Below are 14,707 nucleotides of genomic sequence, written 5' to 3'. Positions count from 1 at the left end.
TTGCTTGTGGGAAAATACAGGGTTGCCAACTTTTCAAGATCACTTGGAGTGAGATTTGAACCTGGAGGGGGGTGGCGAGTGTAAATTGTTGACGGGGGGGGGGGGGATGGCGGTGACGAACGTAAGTTGTTGATGGGGGGGGGGGGGGGGGGGGTGTAAAATAGACACAAATTTATATTATATTGTATTATATTGCCAGTGGTTGGTGCCAGAGCGAACTAGTAACTCATTGAATCATAGATGTGGATCAGAGGTAAATAAACTAGATTTTTTTTTTTTGCATGAGAGATCGGAAGTGTGGCGTAAGAGCATGTGAAGACAGTCAAATGCGCCTGTCTCACGCTCAATGCATGAGAGTTGGCAACCCTGAAAATAGCTGGCCACTATCACATTCCTTCACTTCAACCACATTTCAATGTATTCAGTCATTTTTAGATTGTGCTACCTCTGAAATGATGAATAATTAGAATGTTATGGAGATTGGCTTTCAATTAATAAGACTTTGGTCTTTGTGTATAGACAGTTTGTGTTAAAAAAGGTTATACACTGTTTGTGAAAAGTCATCTTACAAATGTATAACTATCTCTACCTTTACCATAATGTGCACATTTACATAAAAGAGTTTGTTAGCTAAACAGAACAATGAGGATTTATTAGAGTTATAGATTGGACCTGAAAAAATACAAAAGAAGAGAGATAAGAGCAGAGATAGAGGTAGACATTTCACCATTATGTAACCCCCCATGGGACTGATATAAAAGTAAATGTGTTTCTAGGGCAGTGGCAGGATGTGACCGCACCCTCTCACTTCCCAGGAAAGGCCGGTTTTTACATGGTTTAGACTGCTGGAAAAATGTGAATTGAACTTTCTAGAAGGCCTCCTAAAGCCTTCTTTGATTTATGGTTTGGAGCCACTGGTGCAACATAACATTAGTCAGACAGGTGAAAGGTTGAACCATTAGAGTGTGATGGCATGTTCTAGAGCAGATGATTCTGATTACGCCATTAAGACAAAAGGGAAATGTACTGATACAAACTTTCTTTGTATTGTGTTGTGTTCTGCACTACTTTGAAAAAAAAAATCAGTTTAGACCATGAATATTTAGTAAGGAATGTATGGTAAGAAGTATGGAACTGATGTTTCAGTTTATCATGTTAGATTGATTATGTAATTTTAGAACAAATGTCATAATTCATATGTAGCACATCTGTAAAGAATTCTGGCTGTGGTTTTGTTGAAGAATGCAAGTCTGAAGCTGAGCTAGCATAAGACCATTTGTGTTCGTAGGTTAGCTGGTATAAGTACTATTGCGTTTGGCTGTAAAGACAGGGGACTCCCAATTCTAATTTTTTGTGTTTTTGATGAATAGTTGTCAACGATGCATTTGTATTAACTTGGACCTTATCATGAAACAAACTGGTAGACGCAGCAAACCACTATATATTTGCTAGCCCATTCTGTCTCGGAAAACATTAGGGAACACCAAAACATCCTCTGCAATAAAAAAAAAAAACAATAGAAAAATGTAGAAAAATGTCCCCCAGAAGGACCTGCTGTCTTAGGGACTCACCACCTCACAGGCCATGACAAAAGTTGCTTTTGCTCTCTAATTCTCAGGAGAGTAATCATATTAGCAAGAAGGTAGCAGGCTGTATGGTGGAGGCAGCAGGTAATGCAGCAATGAACATGCAGTGGCAGAGTCTGGACTGGGTGGGAAGGCATCATGGGCCACCAATGTAAAAACCTCCATTAGTTCAGTGACTAAGCCATGACCCTGTGCATTATTCACTGGGTAGCTTCTCTAAGGCTGGCTGCACTCTAATACACACAGTCTGACTACAGTCTGCATAGCTCCATCTGAGTCTACTGCAGCACTTTGCTAGCATCACACCAGTGTAGCAGATGACAGGTAAGGTGAGAGACAGAGTACGGATAATGATGAGTAAGATGAGAGTATGGTTAATAACGGGTAAGGTTAGAGTGCAGAGAATGATGACAGGTAAGGTGAGAGTGTTAATAATGATGACAGGTAAGGTGAGAGTATGGGTAATGGCAGGTAAGTTGAGAGTACCGGTAATGATGACGGGTAAGATGAGAGTACGGGTAATGATGACGGAAAAGTGAGAGTACGGACAATGATGACAGGTAAGGTGAGAGTACGGAGAAATTATGACGGTAAGGTGAGAGTACGGATAATGATGACGGGTGAGGTGAGAGTACGGATAATGATGATGGCAAGGTGAGAGTACGGTTAAGGAGGACGGGTGAGGTGAGAGTACGGATAATGATGACGGGTGAGGTGAGAGTACGGATAATGATGGCAAGGTGAGAGTACGGATAATGATGACGGGTGAGGTGAGAGTACGGTTAAGGAGGATGGGTGAGGTGAGAGTACGGATAATGATGACGGGTGAGGTGAGAGTACGGATAATGATGATGGCAAGGTGAGAGTACGGTTAAGGAGGATGGGTGAGGTGAGAGTACGGATAATGATGACGGTAAGGTGAGAGTGCGGGTAATAACGGGTAAGGTGAGGGTATGGATAATTAATGACAGGTAAGGTGAGAGTACAGGTAATGGTGACAGGTAAGGTGAGAGTATGGATAATGACAGGTAAGGTGAGAGCGCGGGTAATGATGTCTCCAACCTGTCCACAGGAACGATTAAATAACAGTAAAATACCAGGCAGTTTAATAATTAAATAGGCAGAAACTCACCTCCGTCACTAAAGTGTTTTAATTTAAATACCTAAGCATGGGGCTCTTTATGACATTACTACTCATTGCTAGTTCTGGCCAAATGTTATGAAATTATTAGCCTGTTGTTTTTTTACAGCACAGGCAGAAGGGTACTATGAAAATTACGTTTCATAAAGTACTTGTGCATGCTTCCTCGTTCACCGGCTTAACAGTTGGTATGTTCTTGAAAGTTGAAAGTTCTTGATAATGACGTTAAACACATAAAAATTATCTTCTTTTCTTCCAGGTAAGTACATACTTGCACCTTAAGGACACAGTTCCACCAGTAGCCCCTGTATATGAAAGTATGGCACTACCTCAACTACATGGAATGGTGCAGAGCCCTGCCTGTGCCTCTCTATACTCATCCTCCACCTGTGAAGTGGACTGTAGTGAGCTGCCAGTGAACAACACAAGGTCCATCTTTAGTAACTTGAAGAGTAAAAGCAAGAAAAGAAAGAAAAAGAAAGATGTCTGTAGGCACACTGTACAAAAAATCCTGGGAGTTGAACCTCCAGAGGAGGCATCGACTCCTCCAGTGCATGAACATTTTATGTACAACATTCACACCTGGCCTCTAAAGGAAAAGAAGAAAAGAAAGAGTGGGAGGAAATCTGACTGCAATGAAACTCATCTCTTGGACTATGAGACGAACCCTTTAGTAAAGGACACTGATGCTGAGTGTTCAGGAGGGCGTTTTTCTCCAGCTCCACTCTCAGTAGTGGAGCACCTTAACACTGCTGCCACTGGTTGTGTGAAGAACCATTGCAGGTTCCTCTCATTAGGTTCTGTGCTGAGTTCTGACTTGCCTAGAGACATGACCCATATCCCTAGTATTCAAGATATTATCACCATTGGTGCAGCAGATTCCAGAAAAGCAGTCTCCCAAAATAAAGATTCTCACACAGAGCACCCTACAGCTCTTAGCACGTTCAAACTGGCTCACTCACAACCAGCATACAATGAAGAGTCCAGATTTTTCCCTCTATGGGAAATAAATCTTAATACTGACTTTCAGGAGACTCGGAAAATCCACATGGATGCTACTTCAGTTTCTAATAAAGACTTCCCTTCTCAACTCTCAACTGAGGATTCATTTAAGGAGGGTCCAGTCTTATCTCTCAGCAATTCAGCCAGAACTCCCAGAGGGAAATCACAGCTGAGTGCAGAGAGTATTTCATTACCAAATCACTGTCAAAACTCCACTACAGAAATCCACATATGCCCCAGTGTCCATACTCTAACTCGGGACCTTAATGATCATCAGTACCATAAAGCCAAACCAATGTGCTCTCTTCCAAGGAGAGAGAGCCCTGTGATCAGCCAGAACCACGAGTCTCACATAGTTCTAAACTTTAAATCCAGTGGTAGAGAAGACTCGTTGGACTCTGGTCACTCAAGCTCAGGGAGCTTTAAGCTGGGTACTGAGAGTTCATATTTGGACCGTCTGGAATTCCCAGCATCCAAGAGAGCTGTGGGAAAGTTGTTCTCTCGGGAATCACAAGAATTTCAAGAGAGTAAGGAATGCCTAAAAATAGAGCCCACTAACTTATCTGAAGATGACCCTGTCCACCCTGACCACCAGCAGTTTGAACAGGAAGAAGAGGAGCTGGAGGACATATGGAACCAAACCAATGGCTATCGTCAGAGCATCTGTTCAGATATCATGTACCAGGGTCATGAGTCACAAACCACCACCTCTTCTTCAGACCATCAGAGGGAGCCCTCACCTAAAGAAGTAGTGCAATTCAGGCAGCTCATCACTGCCTCTGCACCTAACCTCCTCGTAGCAGAGTTCAGACTTCCATCTTCCATCCATACTCTCATGGGTTATGGGAAGGACTGCGACATCAGGGAGGAGCGTTACATATTGGCTCAGAGGGAGAGGAGGTCCTGGGCTGCTTTTACTCAACAGGAGCAGTCTTCTAAAGATGGAGTGCTGGTTAATGAGACAGCCTCAGATCCTGTGAATCTTCCAGAAATAAAGGATCAAAATAAATACATATACAAGTATAGGGAGGAGGAGGAGACAGGAGGCATGAAGGTGAGGTGTGCAAGATTACAGTTTGATAGTCTGTTGAACATGTACATAGGAATCAATAGTAGTGTACATTTTATTTAAATCAGATTATTAGATATTCCAGAAGATCACATAACTATATTCAGGAAATTATAGTGCACAGACACTATTTGTGATTCATGACTGTGGCTCTGACCCATAAATGGTATCTCTGTTCTTTACAGAACCAGTCATTGAGCTTCCTGTCTGTTCACATTGATTTGGAAGAGGCTGTCCCTGAGTCAGACACTCTAGGGCACAACTCCAGCACCAGGGTGCATTCTAGCTTTATGGTAAGTTTGGGAACATGCTTAAGGTGAAAAGAACACATTAAGGACATGCAGAATTTTTGCTTTTGCTGCTCAACAGATGCAGTTTTCAGATAACATACATGAATGTTTTAAGGTTTTTCTGATCTCATTTAAGGCATACTAATGCTGGAACAAAACTCAATAATGCTCAATATGTTATTGCTGATCAGTGCTACACAGCAGTAAGGAGGTATTTTGGCACATTATACTATATGTAATGCATATAAATTATAAACAAGTCTAAGATAGCAAAGTGGCCACATGATATTATGCTCCCTGAACTGCTTTGCACTTGGGAAGATGATGTCTTAGTACAGACGGATTTGATTTCTCCACACTTTCTTCCTGTAGTGGTGTGGAGTCACTGGTATGAGGATGATTTTATGTCTTTGTAGGATTCCCACTCTTAGTAACAATGTGATGCTGAATCTGAAATATTTCACTTAGTGATGTAGTGGGGGAAACACACACTATAAGACTATAATTACACCAATTAATTTTTTGTTCCATCAGTGATATTGTTTAAATTATTTATGATACTGTAAAGCATTGCATTTCCATTGTCAAATAAGACTTTTCTTATATCTTATTTTTTTTTATTATTTATTAATAACTAGACTTTATATAGGACTGGTTTTCCCAAATCTTCGTAAACAAAGATGCTGTTCAATTGGCGCAATGACACACTGAATACTCATGATCTTATCACTACAATGATTTGGCAAAACAGAGCCCAGATCGAACTTTTGAAACCATTCATGCAGACCTCTAGATAATTTTACTACTTCACAAGCACACAGCTGTAGTTTTGGTTTAATAAATACAGATTACTTTCATTTTAGTTGTTGCAGTACGACATTGTTGTTTGAAGGCATCTATTTTTGGACTAGTAAAACCAGGCTGCCTGCTACAGGTTGCCTGATATAGTGATGGACTTTAAAATACACAAAATAGGTACTTTGAAATTCACAAAATACATAGTAAATGAAGTAATCTGAGATGCTTTAGTCTAAGACTTGAAAGATGTTGCTCTTTCACTTTAGAGCGGGGGACGAGAGTTTCCATCTATGGAAGGCACACTAGAGAGGAAACACAAGCTGATGGTGGGTGGTAGGAGGGTATGTGTCTCTCTCAAGTATCAGAATAATGTGCACTCTTCTATATAATGCCTAAAATATTTTTTATTGATCACCTTGTGACATTGTGACTGCTGGTTCTTTTAGGCACCATGCAGAGTGTGGAGCTCGTACCATGCTGTACTTTACAGGCAAACTCTATGTTTTTACCAGGACAGAAAAGACACAATGAGTGTGAGATACAACATTTCTGTTCATTATCACTGCTAGAACTTTGTAAAGTATACCAACAGTATGCAGGCCAAGAGTGACTTTTGTATGTGTTTTCCCAGAACTCTGTGATCAGCCTTCCTCTAAACTTGATTGGAGCAGAATGTATTCAAGCACCAGAGTACATCAAAAAACCCCACTGCTTCTGTCTCAGGTCAGAGCAGACACTGTTAACCAGTTACACAACATATAATGCTGTGCCACTTCATTTTTTATTTTTGAGTTTGTCAGATACATTTGTCAGATACGTTTTGACTTACAAGTAATTTGACTTTAGTAGTTTTATTGGTATCATTAGTTCATTCATTTTCATTAGCTTCATGTGCTAGATTATCGTACATGGTTTCATACACATTAATGTTTACTACTGTTAATATTTAGCTTGTCTCAGGAGTGTATGCACTCAAAGTCTCTTTTATTCAACAATAAGATGGATGTGTTCTTTTAAGTCAGGGGTGTCAAACTCATTTTGGTCTGGGGGCCGAATACAACTTAATCGGATCTCAAGGGGGCCAAACCAGTAAACTGGTAAAATTACATGGAACTAACAATAAGTCCACTTTTTTTCTTTGTATTAGTGCAAAGAATTAAATTATAAAAATGTTCATAGGAAATGAATTGTCCTTTTACTAAATATATTATGAACAACTTTCTACTTTTACTTTTTACTTTTTAAGAAATGTACATGCAATTTCAACAACACTTTTACTCAGTTAAACTTTTATTTAAGTGCATTATGCATAAAAACTGATCACAGTGACAATTTCCACATCTGGGAAGCAATTCTGAACATGTGAACTTCCCATTTTTCTTGAAAAATCCAACACTCTGTGTCCACTTTTCTCTGTTTTGACAAAGACATTTCACTTAAGAGGGTGCCAGGGTCAAAAGAAAATGCAGGTAAAGCGACAGAACTGACTAAAACGCCCCTAGCGGACAATATAAGGACTGCAGATTTCAAATAAAATGGAGTTTATTCTTCTTTAATAATGCAGGTTTATTCCGTGGGCTGGACTAAACCCCCAGGCAGGCCGGTTCCGGGGCCGTATGTTTGACATCCCTGCTTTAAGTGTTGACTCGTACGATGCTCTTTTAAGTGTTGACTCATATATGATGCTTTCCTAGATTGAATGATGGCTCAGAATATCTCCTCAGCGCATCCTCCCATTTCATGATGAAGAAATGGATCCTTCGAATCCAAGCAAACACTGGTAAACCTGTTCAGTATTGCAGTCTAACAATAAATGCATCAAATACAGGATTTATTATGAGTGGTTAGAAATTCATGATTTTTGCCCTGTTCTCAGAATCAGAGTATGAAGCGAAAACAGCCACATTGTGCGGGCCTGCAGTACAATCTGTGTCCTCCCCTGCTCACTGTCAGTGTGGAGCTTTATGCCAATGTTTTATGAAGGGAGAGGAACCCCTAAATCTCCCAAGCTGTAATCAGACAGGCTCTGCAAGAACAAAAGAGATCATCATCCTTGCACAGGACAGCGATCACATCCCTCAGCAGCGCTGTGAGAAAATGGAAGAACATGCAGGGCATTATGGTATGTTTAAGGTTATTCATGATTGTTTATTCACTATATGGCCAATATCTTATGACCTTCTTATATCAGCCATTAGATAATGAAATGTAATTCTTCACTACACATAATATGTTTGTACTGCTCTAGAACTCCCATGGTGAAGTGATTTACAACACCCCAGCCATGTGTCAACATACAGACCATGTGCTTTAACATACCACTAGGGGGCAATAAAGTGTTAAGTGTTAATAAAGTGTCTGGACATAATTCTGCATGCCCTTTTTCTTTTTATCTTCCTTATCTATTGCTCCCTTTTCAATTTCTCTCTCTATCTATCAATCTCTCTCTCTCTCTCTCTGTAGACTCCCTTGGTGATTTGCCAGGCCAGGTCCATTCTCAGTGCTTACGAGGTCTGTCCCGCTCCCTGTGTCCCAGTCAAGACTGCAGCACTAGCAAGAAACGTTCCCACTCCTTCACCTCAGGTGCAGCCATTGCCCTTATTCAAAGTCAGGCCTGTGCTACTTTCAAAGCTCTATATACTTCATAATCAGTGTTGCGAATAACTGATTAGGTAACGGTTAGGTAACGGCGTCATTTTGTCAGTAACGGGATAATATAATTAATAACTTTTCCTGCCGTTACAACGCCGTTGACGTTACTGGTCATTAAAAGTGGTGCGTTACTATATATTGATATACTAACAGTAAACCGAGCGGACCGCTGCCCAGGTTAGTGAGGAGTAACAGATCTCGATAGGTCACAGTTCTCTGTGTAACACCCGTTTAACTTAACAAGTCAGTAAGCGATTGGCTAAGGCAGCGTTATGGTAGCCAATCAGAGCCAGTGTTTTTACACACGCGCCGAAGCGCACCAGGGACACACCAAACGAAAAAGAGGCCGAAATGGCGAGTCAGGAGTAAGCCGAAGACAAATTAGCATTTTCAAGGTGGCGATATAAACATTATTTAAGAAAATACTTGTTCCTGAATGTCTACCAGACTGGGTATTTGATTTATTTAATTAAGAATAGAGGTTTTATTGTTAAGTTTACTTATCTTGTGAACAAACCAGTCGTCTCAGGTTGAGAGAATTTTATGTAATTTGATAGATGTAAATGCACTCTATATAGTGTAACTGTTTACTTTTGCTTTTTTGTTTTTTTTTTTTTTTACAAAGATTTGGGATTTTTAAGGATTTTATCCTGCACTGGTCTGTGGATGTGCAATGAATATAAAAAGTACACTTTTCTCATCTACTCATTTCAACTAACTGTGAAAACTGCTTTTTCAAAAAATCCTTATTCATTGGCATATAACTTTTTTTTTTACTGTAATGCAAATAGTTACTTTCCCTAGTAACGAGTTACTTTTATTATAGAGTAATTCAGTTACTAACTCAGTTACTTTTTTGAACAAGTAGTGAGTAACTATAACTAATTACTTTTTTAAAGTAACGTTCCCAACACTGTTCATAATGGAAGTAGATAGTGGCAGTAAATACTTTTTTTCTTTGTTTGTATGCTGCCTCCGCGCTGCGTTTCTAGCTTGTAGAACTAGACAGGTAAAACTACAACAGGAGGAAATAAAGAAAGATAGCCTACATAAATTCCACATAACGCATGTTACGCCAAACGCAGTCGCCAAACTTAAGAAAGCTAGCTTAATCATGGTCGACACAACGAGCACTAGCATAATACACGCTAAGCATGTAAAACTTATCAAATCAAGAAACTGATGAATTCGCTATTCAGAAGGAAGACACACACATCAAAACAAAGAATACACTCATAGACATATAGTTTCCAACACTCAGGCGTAGAGAGCTGTTTCTGCTGCCTTACAAAATGTGCTCACATTGAGATGTGTCGGTCCAGAACTGAAACTGGAAACAGAAACTTCACATCCTCTAGATGGCAGTATGTCTAAGACAAAATAAACTCACTGTTTATGCCTTCATTAAGAAGGGCAGAACAGTTTGGCCTTTTTTTGCTGAATGTAGCAGCTGGAAATACTGAACAAGTTTTTTTTTTTTTTTTGACAGGTTTGTTGAATGTCTCTTAAAATAAAACATTAACATAAAATAAAACTTATAATAACATCTTAAAGTACCTTTATCTCTTAGTCCATAGACAAACGTTTCCTGTATTTATAGAATACCAGGAATCCATATGATTAGTTAGGAATCATGTGGAAATCCTCACAAGCACACCTCACATAGATATTTAAAGGATATGCATTTTTGGGAGGAAATTACTATTGTGATAATGAAGTGTGCTGCATAAGTTTACTGAACAAATTATAAGTGTGAGCTTTCACCCATGACATTGGTTTGGGTGGTTGACCGCAATGGAATTGTCTCTCTCCCTGTCTCTGCAGCAACATACCAAAGGATCAAGCCTGTTACACTGCCCCCAGCATGCAGACGCCAGGACAGCAACTCTAGCTACTCTGTGACACTTTATATAGGGGACAGAGAGAAGCCATCGGTGTGCAGTAGCACTGCACTGCCCCAGCCCCACAGCTGCAGACAGCAATCTCCTGAACCGCCTCTCAAGAGCTATGCCAGCCTCCCACGGTCTCATAGTAAATCTGTCTTTAGGAAGTTCTTTGGGAAGAAGGACTAACTGGGGGGTTTAGTAACACAGCAGGCCAATTTGTCACTGTTTCCGTGTGCAGGGCACATCTGAAATGTTCACTGTGTTTATTTTTATTTTTTTGGGGGATACAATTTATGATTGAGATGGAGAGGTACTGTATTGTGTCACTATATGTTATATAAAACATAGCCTATAGTCATATAAAATTTACACCGTTTTTGTAGTTAAGCCTTTCACTATTTAAAGAGGTGAACTACTTTGATGACAGTAAAAGATGAAAGTAGGTTAAATGCCTTACTGTTAAGTTTTTGTTTTTGTCTGGATATATTTTGATTATCATTAATCTTTGCTGTGTAGTTTGAAATTTGTGTGGATTGCAGTTTATTACTATGACTATGTCTGATATCTACTGGTTTGGTTCCTGTAGAACCTTTACTGTGTCTAATGGAAACTAGAGCAAGCTTCCCTATCTCATAGAAATGTAAAACCATAATTATTTTCCAAGGTTCCTTAGACTGTGTGTGAGTGTTCACATAGTGTTTGTGTATTTGGACTTACACTGTATCTGACTAAACGTTCACTGTCTGATACTTCATGGAAGGACTACTCTTTGTAATTCTTTGATGACTTCCTTGCATAGCACGAGTTGGAGCTAACATATTCAGTGTATAATTCACAATATACAACTGTATTTTTTACAGGTTTTATTATGGCTGGTGTGATTTATGATCAGAAATAGTTTGTTTAAATCTTGTAAAATGCCACTGAAGTGTGCCTTTTCAAACCTCTCTGTAATCACTGCAGATGGTTGTTTTTCACTCAGCCCTAAGGATTGATAATAAATGGTTTTGTTTGAACACTAACATACCACCACTACTATTAGTCTTCCGTTCCACACACTTGCACACTATATCGAAATGACCTACTACTATAATGATAATAATAATAATAATAATACTATATACTGCAAACTGCACTCAGTATATACTGGATACTGCATACTGGTCCTTGTAGTACTATGCAGTACAGTTTTCAGTATTTGACAAAAGCAAACCATACTATGGGCTCATGCGAACATATAAAGCTAGGTTTAGGTTTGGTTTTTACTTGGTTTATATCTGTAACGTTTCAGCCAGGAAGACACGGATCCAAATGCGGATTGCTGATGTTTTTATTTCTTGAGTGAATACGGAGTACTCGCACAGGTGAATAACTCCGTGTGGTGTGTGCAGTGTGTGAGTGCGGTTGTCGTGGTCAGGACGGTCCGAGTTCACGCCGGGTAGACAGATGGCTGGAGGTACAAAGGGGCTAGGCTGGAGACGAGGTCTGGAACGAGAGCAGAGGTCAAAACACAGGAGAGCAATCAGGAGATAACGCTTGGTAGATGGCATGCCAACAATACTTCGCAACCCGGAAGATAGAGGAGGAAGCTTAAATAGCGTGAAAGGGGAGGGGCGATGAGCGGCAGGTGAAACGCATCTCATGGCGATCATGTGCTGTTCCTGACAGTACCCCCCCTCCGACGAGCGGCTCCAGCCGCAACAGACCGGTTAGAAGGGGGCCGGCCACGACGCCTGGGGGCAGGGAAGTGAGGATGAGCAGCGTGGAATTCGGCGAGAAGAGGGGGGTCTAACACATCCCGCGCGGGGATCCATGCACGTTCTTCGGGACCGTAGCCCTCCCACTCGATCAGATACTGAAGCCCACCCCGACGCCGACGGGACTCCAGAATGGCGTGGATAAGGTAAGCGGGGTGCTCGTCGAGCTCCAGTGGTTCAGGTGGCTTGGCAAGAGACGGCGCCGCAGACATAGGACTGTAGAACACCGGCTTAAGCAGAGAAACGTGAAAACACCGGATGGATGCGATACTGAGGGGGCAGTTGAAGTTCATACGAGACGGCGTTGACTCGCCGCAGGACCTTGAATGGACCGACGTATTTAGGGCTGAGTTTCTTGCATCGTCGCCGCAGGTTCAAGTCTCGCGTGGACAGCCACACCCTCTGCCCCGGGTGGTAGACCAGTGTAGGCAACCGGCGACGGTCTGCGTGGAGTCTCCGGGTGTGAAGAGCGCGTCGCAGGTGCACGGCCCGTTCCCAAGTGCGTGCACTGTTCTCGAACCAGTGATCCAGCGCCGGAATGTTTGACGGACTTTCGTCCCAGGGGAAGAAGGCCGGTTGATACCCGTACACACATTGAAAGGGGGTCATTTTGGTGGAGGAATGCATTAGCGAGTTCCGGGCATATTCCGCCCAAGGTAGGTATTTACTCCAGCCCGCCTGGGAAACGCAATATTGCCTCAAAAACCTCCCTATCTCCTGGTTTACTCGTTCTACTTCCCCGTTAGCCTGAGGATGGTAGCCGGAGGTGAGACTAATTGTGACCCCGAGCAGTTTGCAGAATTGTTTCCACAATTGTGACGTGAATTGGACACCCCTATCAGAAACAATATCCTCGGGCAACCCGAAGACTCGGAAAACGAACGTGAAAACAGCCAGGGCGGTTTCCATGGCAGTGGGTAACTTGGGAAAAGGAATTAAGCGACACATCTTGGAGAACCTATCGACTACAACTAGAATGACAGTGTTGCCTTCGGACTTCGGTAAATCGGTGATAAAATCCATCGCGATATGGGACCAGGGTCGGCGAGGAATAGCGAGTGGAAGCAACTTTCCTACAGGGAGAGTACGGGGGGTGCGACTCGTCGCGCAGATGCTGCAAGCTAATATGTAATCGCGAACGTCGTCTTTCAAAGATGCCCACCAATAGAGCCGTGATATGAGATGTATGGTGCGTGTAATCCCCGGGTGACCTGTACCCGCCGTATCGTGAGCCAGTTGTAAGAGTCGTCCTCTCATAGACACGGGGACGTACTGTTTTCCTGCCGGGCAATCGTCTGGACGGGGATCTGTGCGTAGTGCTTCCTCCATCTCGCCTTGCAAATTCCACCGAACGGCAGCTACGAAACAGGTGCGTGGCAATATGTACTCCGGTTTCTTTTCTACGGGGTCTTTATCGTGAATGCGTGAGAGGGCATCGGCTTTTGTGTTCTTTGAGCCGGGTCTATAGGAGACAGAAAAACGGAACCGGGAGAAGAACAACGCCCATCTAGCTTGGCGAGGGTTAAGTCGCCTGGCTTCTTTTAAGTACTCCAAATTCTTGTGGTCGGTGTAAACAATAAAAGGGTGCTCCGCCCCCTCTAACCAGTGTCTCCACTGTTCTAAGGCAAGTTTAACTGCCAAGAGTTCACGGTTGCCGACATCATAATTTTGTTCTGCTGGTTGCAACTTCCTCGAGTAAAACGCACAAGGGACCAATTTAGGGGGGTTTCCTTGGCGCTGAGAGAGAACCGCTCCCACTCCCACCTCAGAGGCGTCGACTTCGACCACAAAGGGGACATGGGGGTCAGGGAGGTGAAGAATAGGTGCGGAGGAGAACGCTCCCTTTAGCAACGAAAACGCCCGGTCAGCCTCAGCCGTCCAGTCAAGGCGCAGACGCTGCCCGCCCCGTAGGAGATTCGTCAGCGGAGCGGCCACGGAGCCAAAGCCCCTGATAAAGCGACGGTAAAAGTTCGCGAATCCCAGGAATCGCTGGAGTTCCTTCCTCGTTCGAGGCACTGGCCATTGCGCGACTGCAGACGCCTTGTCCATATTCATAGAGATTCCCCCCGGAGACAGAGTACATCCCAGGAATTCCACGGAAGTCCGGTGAAACTCGCATTTCTCAGCTTTTGTGTAGAGGCGATGCTGCCGTAGGCGGGTCAGTACAGCGGAGACGTGTCGGACGTGGTCGGCCTCTGACGAGGAATATATAAGAATGTCATCTATGTAAACAATGACGTACTGTCCTATCATGTCTCGGAATATCTCATCCATAAACGCCTGGAAGACTGAGGGGCTGTTAGCTAATCCATACGGCATGACCAGATACTCATAATGACCTCGAGCAGTAACAAAAGCAGTTTTCCACTCGTCCCCCTCTCGAATGCGAACGAGATTGTAAGCACTTCGCAAGTCCAACTTCGTAAAGATGCATGCTCCTCTAAGACGCTCCTGTGAAGCGGAGATGAACAGAAGGGGATAAACGAATTTGGACGTGACGGCGTTGAGTGCGCGATAGTCAATACA

The 14,707-nt window shown here is 42.5% G+C and overlaps 1 protein-coding gene across 5 annotated transcripts in view; it reads left to right on the top strand.

The window, feature by feature from the left end:
- The window catches only part of mymx (myomixer), a 45,034-nt gene extending 33,590 nt beyond the window's left edge, over window positions 1–11,444 (top strand). For 4 of the 5 annotated variants that reach the window (XM_076974123.1, XM_076974122.1, XM_076974125.1 and 1 more), the window contains 9 exons: window positions 2,987–4,783; window positions 4,984–5,091; window positions 6,153–6,227; window positions 6,333–6,419; window positions 6,518–6,609; window positions 7,581–7,666; window positions 7,763–8,008; window positions 8,350–8,469; window positions 10,363–11,444. In XM_076974123.1, coding sequence (XP_076830238.1) covers window positions 2,987–4,783; window positions 4,984–5,091; window positions 6,153–6,227; window positions 6,333–6,419; window positions 6,518–6,609; window positions 7,581–7,666; window positions 7,763–8,008; window positions 8,350–8,469; window positions 10,363–10,610 — 2,859 coding nt within the window. In that variant the 3' untranslated portion in view covers window positions 10,611–11,444. The remainder of the gene's footprint in view (window positions 1–2,986; window positions 4,784–4,983; window positions 5,092–6,152; window positions 6,228–6,332; window positions 6,420–6,517; window positions 6,610–7,580; window positions 7,667–7,762; window positions 8,009–8,349; window positions 8,470–10,362) is intronic. The other variant, XM_076974124.1, reaches the window with a different exon arrangement.
- Window positions 11,445–14,707: the final 3,263 nt, after the last annotated feature.

The sequence above is a fragment of the Brachyhypopomus gauderio genome, chromosome 15 (assembly GCF_052324685.1).
Source record: "Brachyhypopomus gauderio isolate BG-103 chromosome 15, BGAUD_0.2, whole genome shotgun sequence".
NCBI classification, from domain to species: Eukaryota; Metazoa; Chordata; class Actinopteri; order Gymnotiformes; family Hypopomidae; genus Brachyhypopomus; species Brachyhypopomus gauderio.
The sequence above is the reverse complement of the archived record's forward strand: the minus strand, read 5'-3'. Positions and strand labels throughout refer to the sequence as shown.